We start from the raw sequence: 22353 nt of genomic DNA, 5'->3' as shown, positions 1-22353 counted from the left end.
CAACACGTTGGTGGTGGCAATAGGGATTTGGATTGGATGGAGCCAATTGATATTTGAGCTCGTTAGCCAAGTCAAGGGCGGCAACAACCATGGAGGGTGAACCATGCGTCTAAGCCCATTCAGCAAGCTAGACTGCTGCAACAATTGAAGGCCCATAAGTAGATATTTGTGTGGGTCTGCTTGATGATGTGCCAATATCGTCTGAATCCTCTAGTGGTGCCTTGAGTGGGGCCATGGATGGCATGCTTTGCATCTTTCGATGGCTTTGTCTAGTGTGACTCCTTGTGGTGGAACCATGGGTTGGTTTGGGGTATGCTCTGAGGTATCAAGTGTCAACTGCAATGGCTGCTTTGCTCAGTGCTGTTAATTCTCCTCCTATGGTAGAAGCTTGATCCCCAAATAGGAGCTCCATACAAGAGTGGCAAGTGCTAGTGTAACCAATGTATAAAAGGGCTAGAGCTTCGTTTGGGGTCACTGGAATTGTATGTGCATGCATTGGGAAGACCAAGGTTATGGTGTCTAACACCTCCATCCAACGGATTAGATGATTAGTGTCCGAGCTTACACATGGTGGGGAAACAATGGAGTAGGCCTAAAGATATGTCTATCTTGGGACTTTGTAGGGCCAAGATTCACTGTGAGGAGAGCAATGGAGGATAGATTGACTGAGGCTATGCAGCATTAGGATTTGTGGAGATGCTATGAGGTCCCTATCCTAGCAAAACGTATGTAGTACATCTAGATGGCATTGCAACCCCTTTGGGGTGTTTGAGATAAGCACAATATCATTTGCATACAATAGTGGAGTTATTAGTACTCCCCTAATGATAGGTCCATCTCCTTCCAATCTATCAACATAGTTTGACATTAGTACTCCCCTAATGCTAGGTCCATCTCCTTCCAATCTATCAACATAGTTTGACATCTTAGGAATGTGTAGTGTGAAGAGAGTGGGTGAAAGTGGGCAACCCTGCTTCACTCCAATAGTGCTGATGATCTCCAATGTCCCTCCTAGAGCGCAGACTTGTCTAGGGACAGACTCATGCAAGGCCAGGTCACCCCTCTGCACCACAACATGGACCCCCTATGCATTAGCTTGGCTCGTGACACTGCATCAAAAGCTTTGTGGAAGTCCACACAGCAACAATAGATTCGTCTCCCTTATGCTCTACCATTCTCAATGATAGCTAGAAGTGTGAGGATGTGGTTGAGACGGAGTAACATCTCTTGAACCTTGCCTGTCCACATGGTTGATGTTGGTACAACTCAGTCCCTTTGCTCAGCTCATGCTCTAGTACAAATCTATAAAGCTTGGCTAGCATGTACCTAACCTTGATGATCCTATAGGTAGTGGAGACCATAGGATCTCCAGCTTTCAAGATATGTATGATAGTATTAGTTGACCAATAGATAGGGAGGCCTTCACAAATGGCCTTGTTAAACAATTGGGCTAGGATTGGTGACAACACATCTATGGAATAATAGAGGTGCTCTCTACAACCAAACTGTCATGATCTTGTGCTTGATCATTCTAGAGTTTGTCGATGGTATTTGGAATCATAGTTGTGTTGAAGGGAAGATGGAGGAGGTGGATTTGCTTTCCAGTGGTCGTGGGAGAGGAGGTTGTCCAGGAACTTAGTAGAATGAGGCAGCATATTTGTGCCATGGCTATGGAGAGGTACTAGGGGTATGGACTTTGGGCTAGGTTGAGAGAGAGAGAGTCACATGGCTTGCCTTGGATTGATTGGTCTTAGTGGTTGATGCCACTCTCTTGCCTCGCAGCATACTCATGTCTTTTTGCACTATCAGGTGGGTCTTTTGAGTTCCTCATGGCTACCATGACCTTTGGGGCAAGGTCTCCAAACTTTTTCTTTCTTGGAGTTTGCCTATCCATAGAAAGATTGGAAGCTTTTAGGCCGCTTTGAGTCTCTAGTCTTCTTCAATTAATTACGTTTGCCACTTCATGATCAAAGATCACTCATGGTTGACTGTCAAGGCTAATGCACTTTGGGGGACTGAAAAAAATAAAGCGTGGTGGAAGTTTACAATAATGGAGGGATGGCACAACAAGATGCCATTCAAATGTAAGGTATTCATTTGGTGCATGTTGGTGGGTGGCCTTCCTCTTGGTTTGGCTCTTTACCGTTGCGGTATTTTGAATGGGAACTGTTCTTTTGTACTATTGCAATGGAATCTTCTTGTCATTGATTTATCTTGTATCCTTTTGCTTGGAAAGTTTGGCTCCTCGTTTTTGACATTTGGCATTTTGTGGTGGGCACCAAAATGTGTCCTTTTGCTTGGGTCTTTGGTAAGCCTAAGCATTTTGTCCGACGCAATCCCATATGAAGATTCTATTTCACTTTCTCAGATTCTGGGGCTGCTGTGTAAACGCCCCGAACAACGTAGTATGCTTAACAATTATGATATTCGCTTGTTTTCGAGATTTAATATAAAAGAGAATGAACACTTAAAGCTGAAAATGAAAATTACTCACAAAATTACAGCCATGAAAATGTAAAAGTAATGGAGACAAGATTGAGGGTTGAAGATGGGCAACCCCCCTCCCGAAGGAATGTATTTCTACTCAATCCAAGTCTCTTAGGAAAGAGCTCAGTTACAATCAACCTGAGAGTGAGGAGAAGTATTTCTCACTCTTACAAGATCATGCAAAGATGTACAAACACACATGCATTATCTATTATGCAATGATAATAACTGATTTCTTTACAGTATGAGAGAAGAAAGAGGGGGGAAATCAGCCTTTCTCCATCGTTGATCAGCAGTACATGGATAGGGCTTGCTTCTTGTTGCTAAAATGAAAGAAGGAGCTTGAGAAGGAGGTGCTGTAATGAATTTACAGGCTTGCTGTCCTGTAAAACAGTAGTGATAGAAGAGGGAATATGGAGGAATTTGATAATGGAGAAGTGAGGGATGATGATGGGGATAGATGGGGCCAGTTTCTGGCTATCTGTGGGTGGGTGCTGTACATGAGTTTACAGCAAAGAAAAATGATGCTGAATGAAGAAAAACGAGCTCTTATATATAGGAGAGGGAAGAGCTAGTACAAAAGGGGAAAGTGGAGTAGCACAAGATAAGTGTCCAGCCACATGCCATGAGATGTGACAAGTGGTGGGACACTCGGAAACTTGTGTGACAAGTGTCTTGACACTTGTCTCTTCTCTATGGCCTTCCTTTTTGGGCTGAATATTGTCAAGAATAGAAACAACCAAATTTAGTAAGCACAGTCAGGGTACAGAATTTACTATTTTTAGAATGACATCCCTATTTTTTAGGACTAGCATTTTTAGGCTAATTCGAGGCTCCCATAATTTAGGAACCTCCTAAAATTTAGGGACCCCCCAATATGGGTGTCATATGAAAGCTTTTTCTGTGTACATTGCAAAAACGGTCAGAATCTTCATGTGACTTTCCTATGCAAAGAAATGTGCATTTCAAGCTTTCAGCCCACACATGCACTTTTACAAGCATTTCATGATCATGCCATCTTGTTGATTGTAACTGTCTGTTTTGGCGGATCTAGCCTACACTTCAAGGCATCAATCCTTTCTGTGTGCGAGTTTAACCTTGATATGTGTGAGTTTTGGTCACAGGCGCCCAATCGGGCCATATAGGTGGAAGTGTGAACTATCTTTTCTCTAACCCACCGCGTGGGTCCACCATAACCTATGACCACTCATCAATGGCCAGCTCCAATGCACTTTTCTTTATATCTAATTAGTGCAAAGGAAACAAATTTAATAAATCACTATATAGACAAATTAATGAAAAAGGATACAAATTCTATTTCTATAGAGTTGTGACATGTTGGCATATTTGGTCACTCGCAATGCATTCATTTTTTATGTTGCCTTGAGTATCTAGAGTCATGTTGCGAAGCTGAAAGAACTTCTTCAGTGGTAGCTTGATCTTATTCAACATGCTGATACTTTGTTAGTAGAGGATTTAATACCTTAGTGCCAGGCGTAGTGACCTTGCCTTGATTTTTGTACTCTGTTTTCTCATGTGACTTTTGAGCTACTTGAAAAATAGAGCTCAATTTATGCATGATGGCTTAGAACCATCTTGTAGCTTGTAATCTTTTTTTTTTTTTGGGTAATTAATACAATTAAGTGGTATGAGAGAGCGAGATTGGAGAGAGGTTACATGTGGGGGATATCGGCCTTGTCTATTGTCCTACCAACAACAATGTGGCAGACGTCTTCACCAAAGCTCTTCCTCGCAACAAATTTGAAGCATTTCGCATGCTTTAAATTTGATCTCCTTTGGTGGATAATCCTTGTATGCTGATCAGTTTCATTCCAGGGGGGTTTGTTGGGTTTGACTCATGCCTATGCTCACAGAGGAGTGTTGATGATCTATAGTAGAACAATGGGGCACTTTTTACTCTCCATAAGAGAGGTTTTTTCCCCAGTCATTTTATTCTCTATTTTTGTGTTTATGTTACACAGAACGGTCACTTATCACACTTTACACACTTACGGGTGTGAACGTACCTTAAGGAACTTACACAACCCAAGGTCTAGGGGTTGTACTTTGTACATTGACTTACGCACTAGTAAATGAATCGTGTGCCGAGCTGAGTTTACACTCTCTCTCTATGGTCGTGTTACATGGAGTCTCCCCTCGATGATTGTGATCTTTGGGATTTTGTTACTGTCCCTATACCTTGATCTATTGTGGATCCTCATGATGATGCGACGTTGGATTCAGTAGCTTTATGGGATTGGTTGAATGCTAGAGCTCACACTTTTCTTCTTTTGACTTGTACTAATTTTGTGCTCGTGCATATTAGACGTATCCACACCGTTGCAGAGGTTTGAGAGATTGATGTCTCTGTGCTGGATCTAGGCATTTGGAAATTGATTATCTTTTGAGTTGAAGCTGCAACAACTTTTGTCACAGATTTCCCTACAATGAGGGATCACATCCACAGGTTGGAGGAGCTTCGGGATGAGCTTGCATCCCTTGGTACGAATATTTATTTGGCGGACCTTGCTGCGATACTTACTCTCACATATTTTGTCATTGACATATAATGTGTTCTACATCAATATTTGCACTTCTCGTAGTTGGGAGACTCTCACTTGGGAGGAGCTCGTCCCATTGGTGCTTGAACCGGATGCATATCATAGTGAGATAGATTCTTGCAGAGCCTACGCACATGGCCGTGCTTATGCAACTTTATCTTTAAGTACAGGACAAGCCAAGCAAAAAAATGGGAAGAGGAAGATGTGGGGAAATGTAGAGGATATCCCACGTGTCCTCATTGTGGGAAGACCTTGCATCCCAAGGAAAAATATTGGAGGACATACCCTCACCTTTGTTTGGGAGTGAAGGGTGGATCTACTTGGAGTCTTTGTCACCCACTATTACCATCTAGTTGGTGCTTCTACACATTTATGAGGTGGAGGAGCCTTCTTCGATTGTCTCGTCTTTCGAGCAATCTTGGCTTATTGATGGAGATACATCGAGTTCTATTTTTTCCTACGGTGATTTGTTGCAGGATCTTCATTCGTTAAAGGGTATCACCACTATTGGTGACTTCTCTTCGGTGCCTATTAGTGGTGTTGGCACCTTGCCTCTATTGTTTGACCGTCCATTGAGCTCCATTCTTTAGGGTCTACATATTCCTGTCTTCTAGTTCTCTCTCCTCTTAGTTTATGACCTTCTTAGACTTGGGACGTGCATTGTCTTTACCAAGCTGGTTGTCTTTGTTGAGGATTCCTTTACAAGAGCCACTTTTGTGACAAGTTGGCAGAAGAAGGGGCTATCTATGGTCCTTTCTCCTTTTATTGTGTAGGGCCCTCTAAGGAAGCTTTCTATTACTACACCGGTTTTTGATTGTGTACCATTTATCCCATAGGTTCCATTCTATCCCCCACCGTCTCTTTTGGTGGTTCCCTTGTATCTCCCATCCTCTTTTAGAGGGGGATGATATCAGTGATACAACTTTGGATCTCTTGGCCCTTTGTGTTTCAGAGAGGGCTTTCAAGGATCGTGAGGAGTTTCTTTAGGGTTTCCACTCTACTTTGGGTCTTTCTTTTCATTGAATCTCTATCCGCTACCGCTTGGTCCTTGGTTCCTGTTGTTTCTATGTAGCTTATGGCACCTTCGATACTTCCTCGCTATCATCTCATAGTTGGGTCAAAGGCTTCGCTCATCCATCCTGAATTGGAGTTTATAGGAGTGATCTGTTTTAGGCCTCTTCGTATCCATCGCCCTTTGTTGGCCTTCCGTTTGATTGGATTTTATATGGAAAGGGGGTCTTGCTTTTTGGTTGGCATTCTTCATTGACGGACTTCATTGGCATTGTTACTCTTCTTGTCACCCTTGGATCCGCATCTCCTTTGGCCTTTTCTCACGTCCAAGATTTGGGGGGGGGGGGGGGGGGGGTGAGTTGTATGTCTTGTGTGGTTATCTCCTACCTGTGAACCTCAATTTGAGTTGGATGAGGACATTAGGAGCTTTGACATTGTATTTGTCTATCATTTTATGTGTTTTAGATACTGTAGATGGAGGGGGTGTGTTTCTTTTTGGACACTTTTGGCTATTTTCAGGGTTTTGATCCTATTTAGGTGTTTGTCTCTTTCCCCCCATATATAGGTGGCTTGCACTCGCACTCATTATCCATCATTGATCCTTTGTGATCAGCCAACCCTTCTCATTCTCTCATCCCCATGCTACCGTTTGACACCCAAACTGACGTGTAGAGTTGTATGTTGGGGTTGACTGTTGCAGCCTTGTATCTTCAGCCAGTGCAGTCACATAGTTCCTTCTCTTTTTTGTGTTCTCTTTGTCTCCTTCTCTCCGTGTTCACTTTTCTCTTTCCATTGCACACTCTCACAGGTCTTGGATTTGACTCCTACATTTCGCACCGTCATTTAGTATAGGCGTAGAAAAATGGAGATTTGAATCTAGGTTGGTGGATTAATAAAAAAGCGGCTTACCATTAGGGTAGCTATCTGAGAGAGAGAGAGAGAGAGAGAGAGAGAGAGAGAGAGAGAGAGTCATGAGGACGTGAGATTTTAAGATGCTTTAATCTTGCTGATAACATTCAAATGTGCAAGGTTGTTTAAGTCATGAGGATGTGAAAATTTGAGATGCTTTATTCTTGCTGATAAGATTTAAATGTGCAAGCTTGTTTAAGCACATGTGATACACATGGCAGATATTTCATAGTAGTAGGCCAAAGACCTCGAGGATGCAGTGGATGTCAAAGGTAAAAGTTATGATAAGTCATGTGGATTGGGTTCTCTTGGTCAATTGGTATCAGATTGGACCCTAGGGTAGTGGTTTTGACCAATAAGTGTCGGTGGTAACACTAGGGACTAGCATTAATTATTTGATTGATGCTAGTCTAAGGGTCAATAGAGGTTGGGGACCACTCTAGGTTGCAAATGGCTTAGCTAATCTAATTATGGATGGGCACATTTAATTTTGGGTAGGATTAGAAGGGCTAAAATTAATGTTCAAGATTATTTAATTCTGAAAATTAATTAAACGGCTGGATAATGCAGAAAAATGGGTTTAAAAGTTGCTACTTGCTGGCAAAAATGCCCATGCAAATTGAGAAACGTTTTTGGGGGCTGGGTCTCAACCATTTAGTTAGTTTACAGCTTGAGAGAGAGAGAGAGAGAGAGAGAGAGAGAGAGAGAGAGCTGCTGGTCTACTTTTGGATCAGAGAACAATAATTTGTTGCAGAAGACATCCATTTGGGGGCCTCAGTAAGCAAGGGATAGCAAGGAGTCACCTTCTAGGGCTTGGCAACAACATTGCTGATTAAGTGACAGCATTTTGGAGGTGTGTGGTAGTAGGTAATTGCATTAAATGTAGGTTGGAGTGTAGGCAGCAAGCAGAATTTAGGGTTTTTTTATGAAGAAAATTGGATTTCTCTCTCATCTTGGCTTTCTCTCATCTTCTCCAACCCATTCTCAAGAAATCTCAGCATTTCTCAGCCATTTTGAGTAGACAGCCAGGAGTCACCTTCTAGGGGCTGGCGACAACATTGCTGATCAAGTGACAGCATTTTGGAGGTATGTGGCAGTAGGTGATTGCATTAAACGTAGGTTGGAGTAGGCAGCAAGCAAAATGTAGGGTTTTCTCATGAAGAAAATCAGATTTCTCTCTCATCTTGGCTTTCTCTCACCTTCTCCAACCCATTCTCAAGAAATCTCAGCATTTCTTAGCCATTTTGAGTAGATCTCAGCTAAATTTGGTGGATAGTAGAGGTCTCTGTTGCAAATCCTAAATTTTTGCAGAAATTAGGGTTTAGCAGCCACCTTGGGACCCATGCCAACAGGAGAAGCCATTGTACATTGAAATCAGCATCTGAAATTCGCGGAATTGACAGGGATTTCAGATCCCAGGCCATCTATTGTGATTGAGGCAACATTTGGCTAGGTGGTGGTTCCATTTGTGCAATTCTTGGGTGAAAATCAAGGGGCAATTGGCTGAAATTGCTTGCTGACTGTATGTATAACAAGGGGCGCCAGTTTTGGGGCCAACAAGTTGTCCAAGGTCCAAGATTGTATGGTAAAGTGTGCATTTTAGTTTTGTGAATTTGTTCATTGCTGTAATTAAGTGTTTAATTAGGTTATTTACCACTCTATCTGAGAAGGAAGGTTGGTTAGAGAGAGAGAGAGAGAGAGAGAGAGAGAGAGCCATTTTAAGGCTGGCTGGCCTTTATGATGTTGTTGGAGGGAATCTCTGTGACCTCATTGATAATATCACATGAGAAAAGGGCCAAATGTTTTATCTAGCAAGGTTCAGTGACCATGTAGACTTCTAAGTGGGAAAACTATCCAGACAACTTTCACGGTGAGCAATATTTAGATAGGCTGGCTGGCCTTTATGATGTTGTTGGAGGGAATCTCTGTGACCTCATTGATAAATCTCATGAGAAAAGGGCCAAATGTTTTATCCAGCAAGGTTCAGTGACCATTTAGACTTCTAAGTGGCAAAACTATCTGGACAACTTTCACGGTGAGCAATATTTATATAGGAGCTAAATATCTAATAACCATGTGCTATAAACATGGTATTTTTTCACTCGTGATTTAAGGCATAACAACGTGGTGATCCCACAAAGATTTCACTACTAGGGTTGCTTAGTTGATTTATCAGCTCTGTTGTGAACATAGATACCACTTCTTGAGACATTGGTTTGGCATTGTTGTGACTAGTTTCGGATAGGTTTAAGCCTTCTGCTTGTTTATCGGACAGTGGACTGCCTTGACCATTATCCATGTCTTTGTCTTTGAGGAGGAGCACTCTAGCTTCCACTTGTGTAGTCTATTATGCAGCTTGCTTTTGATTATAATCAAGTTCAGCCTTTTTGGATTTCCAAAGGCTGTTTTCTGACAGGGTCAACTAGTGTCCAAACACTTTCAGGGTTTGTGTTAAGGTTGATTCTACTATGCCTATAATGGAGAGAGTCTATTTGCATTGCAATGTGTATTTCCAACATAGACAAGTTATGGGCCCCATGGGTTGCATGGCGCTATATGTGATCAAAGGAGCAAGTAGGTGGTTGCAGCTGCAGAAGATGTTAGAACAGTGGAAGAAGAAACAAACCAGAAGCTAGCATCATTGGGCAGTACTTCAGATAGCTCTGCAGTTGCTGAAGCATGTTCCAATTATCCGAATAAGAAGCTATGGATTTTGAGAGTTCAATCATTCTTAACTTTTGATTATTAGGGTGGGTCCCACACTAAACCGCACACATAATACACAGCATACACATGCATATACACACATGCATGCAGTCATGTCCCTCATATTTATCTATCTATTCTGTCGGATTTCCCACTGTTTCTCTTTTATTAAAAATGTTCTATTAGAACACCCCTCCATGATAATCATCAAAGTAATAAATATGAAAGTACAAAAATCCAAGTCTAGGAATGAATATAAGCACATGTGAACATCTCCCATGCTGTTTGCTCAAGCAAAAATGCCCAGCATAAGGGCAAATAGAATAATTGGTTGAATGATCTACATTAGAGTGTCAGAATCTCAACTGAATAAGAAGGCCTCATGGCTCCTACTCATGCATTCTACCTCGTCTAATCTCTCCTGTCTGCCTTTGAGAGCAAGAGTCTCAAAAGTGCAGACATGTTGTTGGTTTGTAGTCTCACTGTATCTAACAGTCCAGACTCCAGAACTACCAAGCAATGATGGTACCCAACATCTCTCATCTGTCACAATGTCCTATTTTTGAACTTCGAGAAGAGCCCCAGTCTCTTCAGTGGTCTGTTATACTAAATATGCTCCTGTGCGATTCCTCATATCTTTTGTATTTGAGCTGTGTATGAATCATAACATCTCAATTTTTTTCATTAGGGGAGTATTTATTACCAAACTAATTTTTCTTTTCTGTTTTTCCTCTATCAGGCTAGCCTGTAAAATGAGTGCTGAAGGAGAAAGCAAGCAATGGGCAGCAGCTGCTGGCATGGGACTTGGCATTGTGGGGGCACTGCCAACCCCAGGCAAGGTGTTCAGCATTGGAAAGCGGCGTTTGGAGCTAGGTGAAGGTTCTGAGCAAAAGAAAAAACGTCTCTCCAAGGGGAAGAAGTCAAATAAAGATGATGAAACAACACAAGGTGAAGTTGGTGCAAAGAACAAAGGTGAAGCTGAAATGCCAGAAGCTCATCATAATACGTCAGTGTCCAATGCTGCTGCAACCTTGAGGACAATTGCACAATCTATGGAGCCCGAAATGGGCAAGGACCCTGATCACAGTCCTGTTCTTGGATCAGAGGCACGAGGTGATAGTAGAGTTTTGCTGGAAGTAAAATCGACAGATGATAAATCAGGTGATCAAGTGTCTGCCTTATCCTCCCCTGAGGAAAGGGATTTAGCAGCCGTGGCATCGACATTGGACTCACCAGACGGTGTTATTGTGGATAGTGCAGATATTTCATTGAGAAAGTCTGTAATGGGTTATTCTACGGAGGCTGAGATCATGGAAACCAATGAGGTGAGCTCAGCAAAGGGAACTTACCATGAATGGCTGGCTCATGAAAGAGCTGAGCTACTAGTTGCCTCAAGTAGATCAGGTGATGCATCAATCTTGATGCCAGATGTAACGTTTGTTGATGATGAAAGTTTACCTCTGTCTAAAATCAGGACATCTCGGACAAGTGTGTAAAGACACAAGTCAAAGCTGGGCAGAGTGAAAGTTTACCTTTGTCTAAAATTGGGACATCTCAGACAAGTGTGTAAATTTACCTTTGTCTAAAATCAGAACATCTCAACAAGTGTATAAAGACACAAGTCAAAGCTGGGCAGAGTGAAAGTTTACCTTCGTCTAAAATCAGGACATCTCAGAGACAAGTGTGTCTGAAAGTTTACCTTCGTCTAAAATCAGGACATCTCAGAGACAAGTGTGTAAAGACACAAGTCAAAGCTGGGCAGAGAGCAGCTCTTTTTCTTCAGCCTGCAGATGCCAGTGCTACTTCATGCGATTCAAAATTCATGGCCCTAAATTGTCCAGGCGGATCACTTCATCACCAACACCTTTCCATTGTTTAGTGATCTGAGCCTGGGACCAAAAGGTCAGGCCATATTTCGAAAAGTACTTACTGCAACTCCTGACAGTTCTGGGACCATTTGTACAATTGGTAAGGTCTCTGTCTTTAGTACTTACAGTCAATCTCCTCTCAGTGCCAACATTATAGTAATCCCTTAGCTTTTAAAGCTTGTAAAATAGAAGCAATCTGGAAAATTATTCCATGGGGCTTTGGTAGTTGTCTTTGCCTTACCTGTCTATATAGACAGATCCCATTTTTGTAAAACGGGGTGTTCTAGTGGCAGGAGTAAAATCCAACCAATCTGACTCCTTATTCCATGCCCCAAGCATTCATTGTAATATGTCAATTGCTAGTTGCTATCTTGTACTGTCATTATTATGGCAGTCTTTTGTTAAGAAGAAGATATGCAATTTGGGGATTGTATATAAAACAGGACAAGTTAGTGAGTGATAGAGACGCAATTCATGGCAGTTTGGGAGTGAGAGACAGTTTTGTACCATTTGCTAAGTAATGGGTAATATGAAGGTTACATGACCACCAAAGGTGCTATTGCAAACACAGTCTTGATCCCAAAGAACATACTCATCAATCTATAGATGTCTGAACTTAAAGAGCTAGAATCCACGGACTGATCTTACCTCTTCGTATCAGAAATGTACTAATTATGATTCTATTGGAACCCACGTCTCTTGATCTTCAATATAGTAGACAATTCAGGGTGTTGTAACTTACATAGCTCTAGAATTGACATGATCCAATATAGATGAGACATGAAAGGTGATGGAGATAAGTGGATTGCTATTAATTGAGACATTTCTGAAGATGACAAAGATGTGAATGCATATACATGTTGGGTGCTTTCGGGCATTGAGATACTAGATTGTAGTTATAGTGTTTTACTTTTGTATTACCTTCGTATATCCTTGCACCAATGTCCTTGTGAAATGTCTTTATCCCCCCCAAAGCAGAAAGAGCAATAACAAGTAGCTTTGTTATCGTCTGCTTTGAGTTGTAGTCTGCAGGATTCTCTTGAATTGAGGTATGCGTTTGGCTATAAAGAAAAAAAGGCCATATGATATTTTTTGGGCACTTGAAAAGCACAAAGGATGATATGCAGTACATTGATATCTACATTAGCACAAGGAGTTTGTGAAGTCCAACACTCTGTAGTTATGATGAGGAGCTGGCAAGAAGAGTTTTTTAATTTTGCTTATTATTTGAGTTCTTGGTGCAAGCATGACTTGTAAGGTTTCCACATTTACCCCAAAACAAATAGAGGATGCCAAATGAGATGACAAGGTATAAACAGGAGAAAGTGATTCTTCATTGTTAGATTAGATGTTTCAATGAGCAGAAAACGAGTGGTGTCACACATGATGTGGATATGTACTAAAGAAACACTAAATCAAAATCTTTACACCTCTTTTGAATTCCTATTCATGCTTTTATTGTAGTCTCTTTCAATTATTTTGTGGTATATGCTTATTTTGTTCTATTGGTGAATTTCAAATTGGTGGCTTTGTTCTAATGGGATTTATAATTTAGCTGCATCTTTAAATGCATTGAGAGGGAAAGCGGTGTCATAACGACCTAAAAGGACTAATCTTTGTAGATGCCTAGGCTGAATTTACATGCTTGTATTTCATAACTGAGAATGTGATCCAAAATTTGTTGTGGTGGGTCAAAGAACATAATTGGCTTTGATTTCTAGTAGTGGTTTAAGTATTCAATGATGATTAGGAGACAAATGTTTGTCTTATTCTCATGGACTCTACATGGTGCAATGAATAGATAGAATGTACTTAACAAATTAGAGGTTTTTCTAATCATAAGTAAAGCAATACAATGATGGTCATACCCACTCGTGTTTTCACAATGAAGCTTGGATGGCATTTAGACAGATTGTAGCTTGAAGAGCTTCAAGCTAGTTGGATGAATTTGGATTGGTGGGTGAATGGATGATCATGGTTTTGAGAGGGACTTATTTCTATAGCTTATGAAGGTGGTTAGTCAGCTTGAGCTATATATGATATTATTAATCTTTACTAGTTGGCCATGGAAAATTTCAAGGAATATTTTCTTTAGCATGGGGCATTTCCAACATCTTGAGGCCCAAAATATAGGTTCTGGATAACACTCATATCTCACAATTCGATGTAGTGTGCCTTGAGTTGGAATAAACTTGATTGCTTCATTTAATTTATAGGTTACACTCGTGTAAGTGGTTTTTTGACCATCTAGTTACATAGGCCTCATATAAAGTATAGACCCAACTAATTTGTGGGCTTGCACATGGTTTCTCTTTATAATGGGGGCCTTACAACTTTGAGTACCATGGATTGTTGGTGACACCTTACAATGGTGGAACCTTGAGCGTTTGATGTAAAGTTGTTTTCAAAATCTATGATACAAAGTTCACACAAAAGAAATTTCAGATCATATTTGCAATAGTATCTAGTACTCTCACTCTTCACACCATCTTGTTAATCTCTTTTGATTCTAGGAGAGGTCCTATAGTATCTTATGTTGTATATTCAAATGGTTTGGTGACTTTTATAGGTTCTTAGGTGTCTATATGTTTGACATTTGATAGAACTCTTCAAATATATACATTTATATACAATGCCATAATGTACATTAGCATATTTGATGGCACAACGTAGCATGGCTATACTTTCTTCAAGGCTTTGCATATAGCCTTGAAAAGTGACTCCTTTTTATCTAATCCTTGGAGGGTAATAACATTGCTTCCTTACATTTCTCAAAACTCATTGGAATAAACCTTGAGGAACTACAAAAAACTAGGGAGTTTCTATGCTTCCATAAACATATGATAATGACTATCCTACAGACATTACAAAGTTTCAAGGAACCCTCGTTGAGTTATAGATCTGATGCAAATTTCATGTGCCTACAGTTGAATATGACATGGAAGCCTGTAGTCTCAATCCATTGCTCTTCTTTCATATCTGCTTTGCGCCTCTGCACTTCTCAACCATGAATAACTATTTCCTCTACTCTCTGGCAAACATGATAGAGGGGGAATACCTTTAGACTCTTCTATAACCTCTCCCTAGTCGAGTACTTATTGGTGAGGACTTTCTATATGACTAAATTTAGCTTGTTTGATGGTATCAATCTTCACACTCTTCTTAGTCTTTTTTCCTAGGTTTTCATCCTTGTTTCAGATACTTTTTCTTCCAATAGTTCATTGTTTTGATTAAAACTCTTCCTTGGTAACTTTGAAGGTCGCTTCTACAAAAAGCCACTATCTTCCCTATTTTTGATTGGAGATATTTAAGAATGGGGGCCTCTTTCACGATGTGTGTTGTTGGCCAAAGGCCCTTTTTCTTGTCTAAGATAGTTTGCAGCCATTCTTGATCTATTTCATTCAAGGACCACTATCTTACTACCTTGTCTATAATAGGTAGTCTCAGCTACCCTTCGTGCCATATGTCACTCCATCTACTAATTTTGTTCTTATGCAATGTCTTTGAGAGCCTGGGATTGGCTTGGATAGGAGTGAAGTTGTCTTTATAAGCTTTGTCACATAGCCAAGTAGATTGGGTAAGAGAGAGGTCACCTTTGCGTCACCTTTGCCATCTTTGTTAGGGGACCAATTAGCTTCACCTACTTTAGATTTCCATACATAGCCAAGTAGATTGGGTAAGAGAGAGGTCACCTTTGCCATCTTTGTTAGGGGACCAATTAGCTTCACCTACTTTAGATTTCCATAACCCGACCATTTGTTGATAATCTCTAAGTTCTTGATGTGAATCTTAACCATCTTACTAGTGGCAACATCCTCCCATCATAAATTTGGCCATATGCTGCATTGAATTGGACTATTGACTTTAGCTTTAGTAATAATATATCATCTTTATTCTTTAGTGGTTATGGTCCTAAACCCCCTTCTTATCTATCACTATGACGTTCCATGAGATGGAGTGCTACCCCTTTATTTCCTTTTTTAATGAAAACTGTTCCTAATAAAGCTAAGACATTTATGAAATCCTAAATAAATACTAGTAGTTTAGGGATAGAAGTTTTATAATCTTCATTCTTTGATATATGGGGCGTGTACAAAAGTTACATGTTGAAGCTTTTGTAAGATTTCCAATTCAATAAATTATGTTACTATTTTTGGATTGTGATTCTATAGGTTAGCAATTTTGTGCAAGTCATTACATATATGAATTGTGCCTAAGTCTTATCTATTGCATGTTACATAAATAATTTGCTATTGATTCATCTTTTTCATTATAATGGTCTATTATTTTGTTATAGCTTTAAAATATTAATACCCGATGAAGTAAGCATCCTAGAGGATAGGATCTATGGATTAAACAAGCTATTAATTTTGGTCCATTTTTATAGTTACTTTAGCTTCATGAAAATAAGGGTGGAGCTTTTGAGGCTCATACTACTACCAACAACTCTTTTTCATCCTTGAATGCTTTTTTAATGGTTAAGTTAGGATTTGATTGATAAAGCATATTGGTCTCCATTGGAATTGGTTGCCTTTTTAATAAATTAAAGTAGTTACATTCTCAACCAAATCTATTAGGCTTCTAATTGCACTTTACATTATATAGCTCAACATGATGTTCTCAAAGGAGTGGTGGTCTTTGGTACTTGAGGTAAATTTACCAAATTTCATCTGTCTCAAGAACACATCATAATTATTTAGTTATCTAGGAGTAGGGAGTTATTTATTGTGTACTACTGCAAATGATTTAAATTCAAGTTATTATTTGTACATAAAAATCATAAGGAATTTAATTTAGTCGATTCTGGCATTGAATTTTTATAGTTGAAACTTAAGACTACTTTATACTAAGATGATAAAGTTTATCCAATTATAAATGTCCATCCCAAGTCTTTGTGCGGATGGCATAAGATGGGGTTGCTTGTATTGTATGAGATCAAATTGGAGGTTATTTCTCAAGAATGGGATATATAGCATTTGCATCGGATTATGGAAAGGGAAAGGGTAGCATAGTAATTATTGTGAAAGAGTGGCATAATCATACATGCATTGTTCTGCCGAGGATGGGTTGGTGGTGAAAATTTCACATGTAACCTCAATTATCTATTTAATATGAGGTTCCTACTTTGTAGATCTATAACCCATGAAAGTAAGGACAAACGTATCAATAAGGGTGTAGTGAGCTGACCATCTTACCTTCTCCTTGATGCCACAATGCAAAAGCTTAAGGGTGGCTCCATGATTTGTGAGATGGTCCTTGATTAAACTCCACTACTCTTTTGTTCTTGATTTGATCTTAGAGGTGCTCAATCTGCATAGGGGGAAACATGAAGAACAAGAGAAGCGACCCAATTTCTCCTCCAATCCATCACTCACCCACGAAGAAAATGGGAAGAAGAGAAAATCACGAAGTAAGGAAGAAGCTTCACTTTCCAAGTCTTGCACTCTCCCTTGCTCTTGCTTTTCTAGGCTTTTATACACAGGCATGGTTTGGGCTTCCACCATAGTTTGTAGCCAATTTTATCACTTTTCTAGTTTTATGGTTAACACTAGCCCGTCCTACTGAGTGCTAGTCCCATGGCATTCTTTGTCAAAGGTAGCATGCTTCAACTTGCACCAAAGACAAGGAAGGTTGGGAACAATGGTGGGGTTGCTATGAGGAGAGTAATGGTTGTCATTGGAGCTCGCTGTGGGTGTTGGATTTTCTTGGGATGTCGGATGTCAAGCATGAAGTAATGGTTGGGGTTACATGGATTTGTAAGAGTGGGATTTGTTGTTGCTAGACTAATTGGATTTGGACGAAATGGTTGAAGTTGGTGATCATTATGATGTTAGCTCAGGGTAGAAATTGCAAACCACTAGAACCACTTGTACTTGCAAGGGAAAACCTTTCATGCTTTCTCCTTAATAGGGGGGTGTTAGTTTGTTTTACATGGAGAGGACATGTTGATGGATTAGGAGATGGGTCAAACTCCACACAAGCCTTGGATTGTCCCACACTTGAGGACCCAATTTGCATATAGGTTAAGGGACAATTAATGTGTAAGTGCACATGCTTCCATAGGCTATTATGTAATTAGAAGACATCTTTATGGCTATGCTTTGTCAATCATTGATGAGATAAGGCACTGATTTTGATTGATAAGTGATGGGAAGTATTGTTGTCATTGAGGATAATCATGAAAGGAATCTCAAGGTAATTTAGTAGAATGGGGCTTGTGGTCATGGATGCTAGGGAGGATATGCATAGAAGAAGGCCATAGATTATGAGGAAAACTTTACTCCAACATCTCATATGAGTATAGTGAGATGTGTCATTGCTATGGCTACAAATTATGGCTGGAAACTGCATCAATTGGTCATAAAGACATTTTTAAATGGGGGTCTATATGAGGATATTTGTGTTTCACAACCTTTAAGGTTTGTGGTTAAGGGAAAAGAACACATGGTCTCCAAGTTCCATAAGGCTCTTTATGGTCTCAAGCAGGCTCCTCGTGAATATACCTAAGGGGGCACAATCATGTGTGCTAACAATGCCTCTTATGCAGTTGAAGGCATTGGTCATGTGCAAGTTCTGTGTTTTGGGCACTCCTTTGATATTACACAATGTTCTCTATGTGCTCGACATAAAAAAGGATCTTATTTTCATATCAGCTGTTACGACTTCAGGATTTCACATCATTTTTTATGGCCCCTCCGCGGCGGGGTATATGATGATTAAGTTTATTCTTCCATTGTCTTGACACGCACCCTCACTAAAGGTCTCTATCATCTTGATACATATGATTAGCAACTTACTGTAAATCCTAGATGGTGCCTGATTCACAATCGAATCTTTCCAAGATACATATTCATATTAACTATCGAGCATTGATGAAGCCCAAGTCAAAGGACATGGTCAAAGATCTTCCAAAAATTCATTTGCTAACATCAAACCACATTTGTGAAGATTGTTTACTTGGTAAGATGCATTGATTTTCCTTTCCTAAGGATTCTCATGTTCAATCTCCATCCATTTTGCATCTTTTTCATAGTGATGTTTGTGGTCCTATGACCAAATCTCTTGGTGGACTCCTATGTTTTGTCTCCTTTATTGATGGCAAATCCCAATTCACTTGGGTATATGGGCTAAAGTCCAAGTTTAAAGTCGTTGTGGCACTTGAAGATAGTGTTTGGTAGTTATGGAAAAAGATATATAATCTTTATGACAAGCAAAGTCTTACTGCACATATGTATTGGTTGAAACAACTCATGGACCTTTGTATGAAGAAAGGGACTAGTGTGTCAATGCATTTGAACGAGTTTCACTCGATTTTCAACCATTTGACTTCGAAGGTCATTGAGTGTAAGGATAATCTTCCTCCCTTATTCTTGCTTGTGATACTTCTTGAGTCATGGGACACTTTTTGTACTGCCATGTGTGTTAATATGCCTAAGAATTATTTGGAACTCCAAGATGTTGAGGGTACCTTACTCACAGAGGATATAAATAAGAGGAGTATGGGTGCAACCCATACTTCTCATGCATTGACTATTAAGGGCATACATAATAGTAAGTGGTAATAATCACCATGGTAGAGACTCACAAAGATCTTAGCCTCATATATGCAATGAGAGATCAAAGCTTTGAGAGGGAGAGGAAGAGGAAGAGGGAGAGCTCATCACTGCCATCGCTGCCAACGTATGCGAAGAAGAAGGAGAAGGGTGCAAAAGAGAAGGGAGCAAAGATGCAAAAGTGAGACACAAAGGGTTTCATCTTTGAGCCTTTGAGGTAGATACATTGCCTCTACTTGCTTCATTTTTGTGTTTTCTTATTTTCTTTCTTTGTTTTTGTTTGTGGAGAGATGCATTGAAAGAGAGGGAGAGAGGGAGGGAGGGAGGGAGAAGAAGGAAACTAGAGGAAGAGAGAAAGAGAGAGGGAAAGGGGAGAAAGGAAGCAAAGGGGGAGGGAAAGAGAGAAATGAGAGATGAAGGGAGCGAGAGGGGAGGGTGAGTGAGACAAACAATAAAGGAGAGAGAGAGGGATAAAGAAAGTGAGAGGAAAAAAGAAAGAGAAAGAGGGATGGACAGAGAAATAGAGAGGGATGAGAGATAAAATAGAGAGGTGATAAAATTTGTAGATTTAGTGACCTCTTTGGCTCTACATACATAGTGAAGATGTGAGAGTGTCAAGTGATCAATTTGAGCATAAAATTTGGAAAAAAATTTGCATGCAAACTTGGAATTTGTATGTTGGGTTTCACCACACACTACATGAAAATTGATAAGTACTATAGGGGTGGTTGAGAAGGTGGCCAAACATACATTCAAGGGTGTGGGGTTTTTTTAATTTAAAAAAAAGATAAAATTGCAAACACATTTGTTGAATAATTGATACAAAAAAAAGAGATCTAATTCACTCACAAGGAGTGGAGTGTGCTCATTTGCAATCGGCAAGCTCTGCAACAACCATTCAAAAAAGTTAGAATTCTTCCCCTCCTCCTATGCGAAGCTCATGTGATCATCATGGAGGTGGAGATTCCTTGAGTGACATTGCTTGAGTTGTGGAACCATCGATGAACCTTGCATATAGACTACAATAAAAATGTAAATTTTGACATCTTGAGGAGGAAGGAGTAAATCTTTAACTTTGTCATCATCAAGCTGGATTTCATTTTGTGCATGTTGAGTAAACTACTTTTGTAGGAAAGGTGATTGTGATTGTGCCAAATGGTTCAATTTATCTAGCCTTCTTGCATTGCCTCTAGGAAACTCTTTTTGAAGGAGAAGGTGATCATGCGGTCACATAGTGCCTTTTCTTTTGATATCACATTTGCTATTAGTTCCTCCGTGATGACCATATGCTTGGTGAAGATGAATTCATACTTCTCCCAAGGACATGGAAGGGTCTTAAAATTCATTTATTTTCTCATCTAGGAGACCTATATCCAATCAATCATAGCTACAACCAAACAAAGTGAAGGTATCCAATTGTTTGATGCAGGTGACAATATCTTCACCTATGCTCATACACATGTTGATAGGCAAAGTTAAGATATATGGTCTCTCATATGAAGGGCATAGTCTCGAATGTGGTTCATGTTTAGTGCTATACACTTTGCAATTATGATTATTTGATAGCTTTGATGTTGAACTAGAATCTCAATTGGTTTTGCTTTTTTGTTAGCAGTTGTAGTTGCTCCCAATGGTCTTGCTGGTAGTTGTCAATGGTTTTTGTTAGTGGAGTAGCAACTAGCTATTATTCCTGTAATGAAGAGAAAGATGGGATGGTTCTCATTGAGCCTTTCTCACTCTTCTCCTTTTTCGGAGCATCATGACTTTATGTAGTGGCAACAATCTGCAGTTGTTGCAATACCTTGTTTTGCACAGCCAAGTGCCTTGTCATCCTGTGGAGGTTGCTATGGCACTTATTTTTTGGTCATTGATCAATGTAGTGGGGTTGCGTCCTTCTGTTTAGATCTTGTAACAAACAATAGATTGCTTTGTTGAGGTTGGAGGCACTTCAACCTCTTTTTTCATGTAAATGCTCACAAGTTCGAGTTGTTTATTTATGGTGGTGGCTAATGTTGTAGCATGAGTCTGCACAAGTAGTTGAGTGTGTTTCTAGTAGTGTCAGGATAGATGTATCGCTATGTAGGATATCTTGGTAGTTTGCATGATGGTAGGAGATAGCCATGGAATCTTGACAAGCTAGATCCATCTATTCTTGACTTAATAACATTTGAGCATGCATTAAGACCTTGGGAACCCATCATAGCTTCAAGATGGTTCTATTAAGAGTCAAGCTCATCTTATCCCGACATTGACAATTGTAGGTTAGTTGTCATTGGCCATGTGTGACTTCATAAATAAGTTGGGTAGGTTAACTCTAGTTAGTTAACTGTGGTGAGCAGTTAGACCTATATTATTACACTATTGTAGACTAAGGGTAGTGTTACAAGAAGAAGAATAATGGAAGAAGATGAGAGCACACAACTCTCTATTTTTACTCCACCCATGGTATTAGAGCAGGTTTTGGGGAGCTAAAGGTGAACTGTAGTCATTGAGAATCTTGAGAATCTTAGGTAAGAGGCATGTCTTTGGTACGTATTCTGATAATCTTTGTTAAGGCATTCAAGGAAGACAAGTAGCCCATCTCTAATGCATGTGGAGCACTATTGAGTGTTGAATACTTGGAGCTTCAATCAACAACAAGCATGTGTGGATATGATCAACAAATACCCTGAAATTGTGCTTGTTTGTGAAGGACAGTGTGGATATCATTCAAACATTGAAAGGGATGCCACAGTTGGTCATTGACTAATTGACATATTACTTACATGCTACTACACCTTGGGTATTATTGTGTGGGCATTAGAGGAATCAATTAATTCTGGAAATTGTAGCAACTGAGCAACAAAGAACACATGGATAGGTTAGCATGAGCTATAGGGAATTGCACCTGCCATTTGAGCATTGATTGAAGCAATGGGTAGCTCATTTGGGAGCTGGCATATAACATAGCAATTGGAAGGTTCTCCTGAGAGCATTGGCATCAAAGTATACTTGTTGTGTGGTGGAGTACCCCTGAAGTGATGTGAAGCCTTATGTAACAAACTAAGTGCTATCATAAATTCTAAGGCAACTTGTATGTAATGCTTAGAGCTCTTTGAAGGTTGAGTTGTTGGCCATTAATGCTTGGATGATGCCACATGATTGGTGGATGGTCTATGAATGCTTATGAGCATTGAATACTTAGTTTTGGACTTATTTACATCTAGTTTAATAGGTATGTTGGTTTGTCACATCCTATGAGAAGTTACTTTGTCATTA

The 22353-nt window shown here is 39.9% G+C and overlaps 1 protein-coding gene across 1 annotated transcript in view; it reads left to right on the top strand.

Moving 5' to 3' along the window:
• The window catches only part of PIE1 (SNF2 domain-containing protein / helicase domain-containing protein), a 68508-nt gene extending 55819 nt beyond the window's left edge, over positions 1 to 12689 (top strand). The window contains exon 13 of the mRNA XM_087698102.1: positions 10414 to 12689. Within this exon, the coding sequence (XP_087554228.1) occupies positions 10414 to 11170 (757 nt within the window). The 3' untranslated portion in view covers positions 11171 to 12689. The remainder of the gene's footprint in view (positions 1 to 10413) is intronic.
• The last annotated feature ends 9664 nt before the right edge of the window (positions 12690 to 22353 follow it).

Source organism: Lygodium microphyllum, chromosome 2 (assembly GCF_053477565.2).
Source record: "Lygodium microphyllum isolate KBCC chromosome 2, Lygodium_microphyllum_v1.1.10, whole genome shotgun sequence".
NCBI lineage: Eukaryota > Viridiplantae > Streptophyta > Polypodiopsida > Schizaeales > Lygodiaceae > Lygodium > Lygodium microphyllum.
Note: the sequence above shows the minus strand (reverse complement) of the source record. Positions and strands in the feature narration are given on the sequence as shown.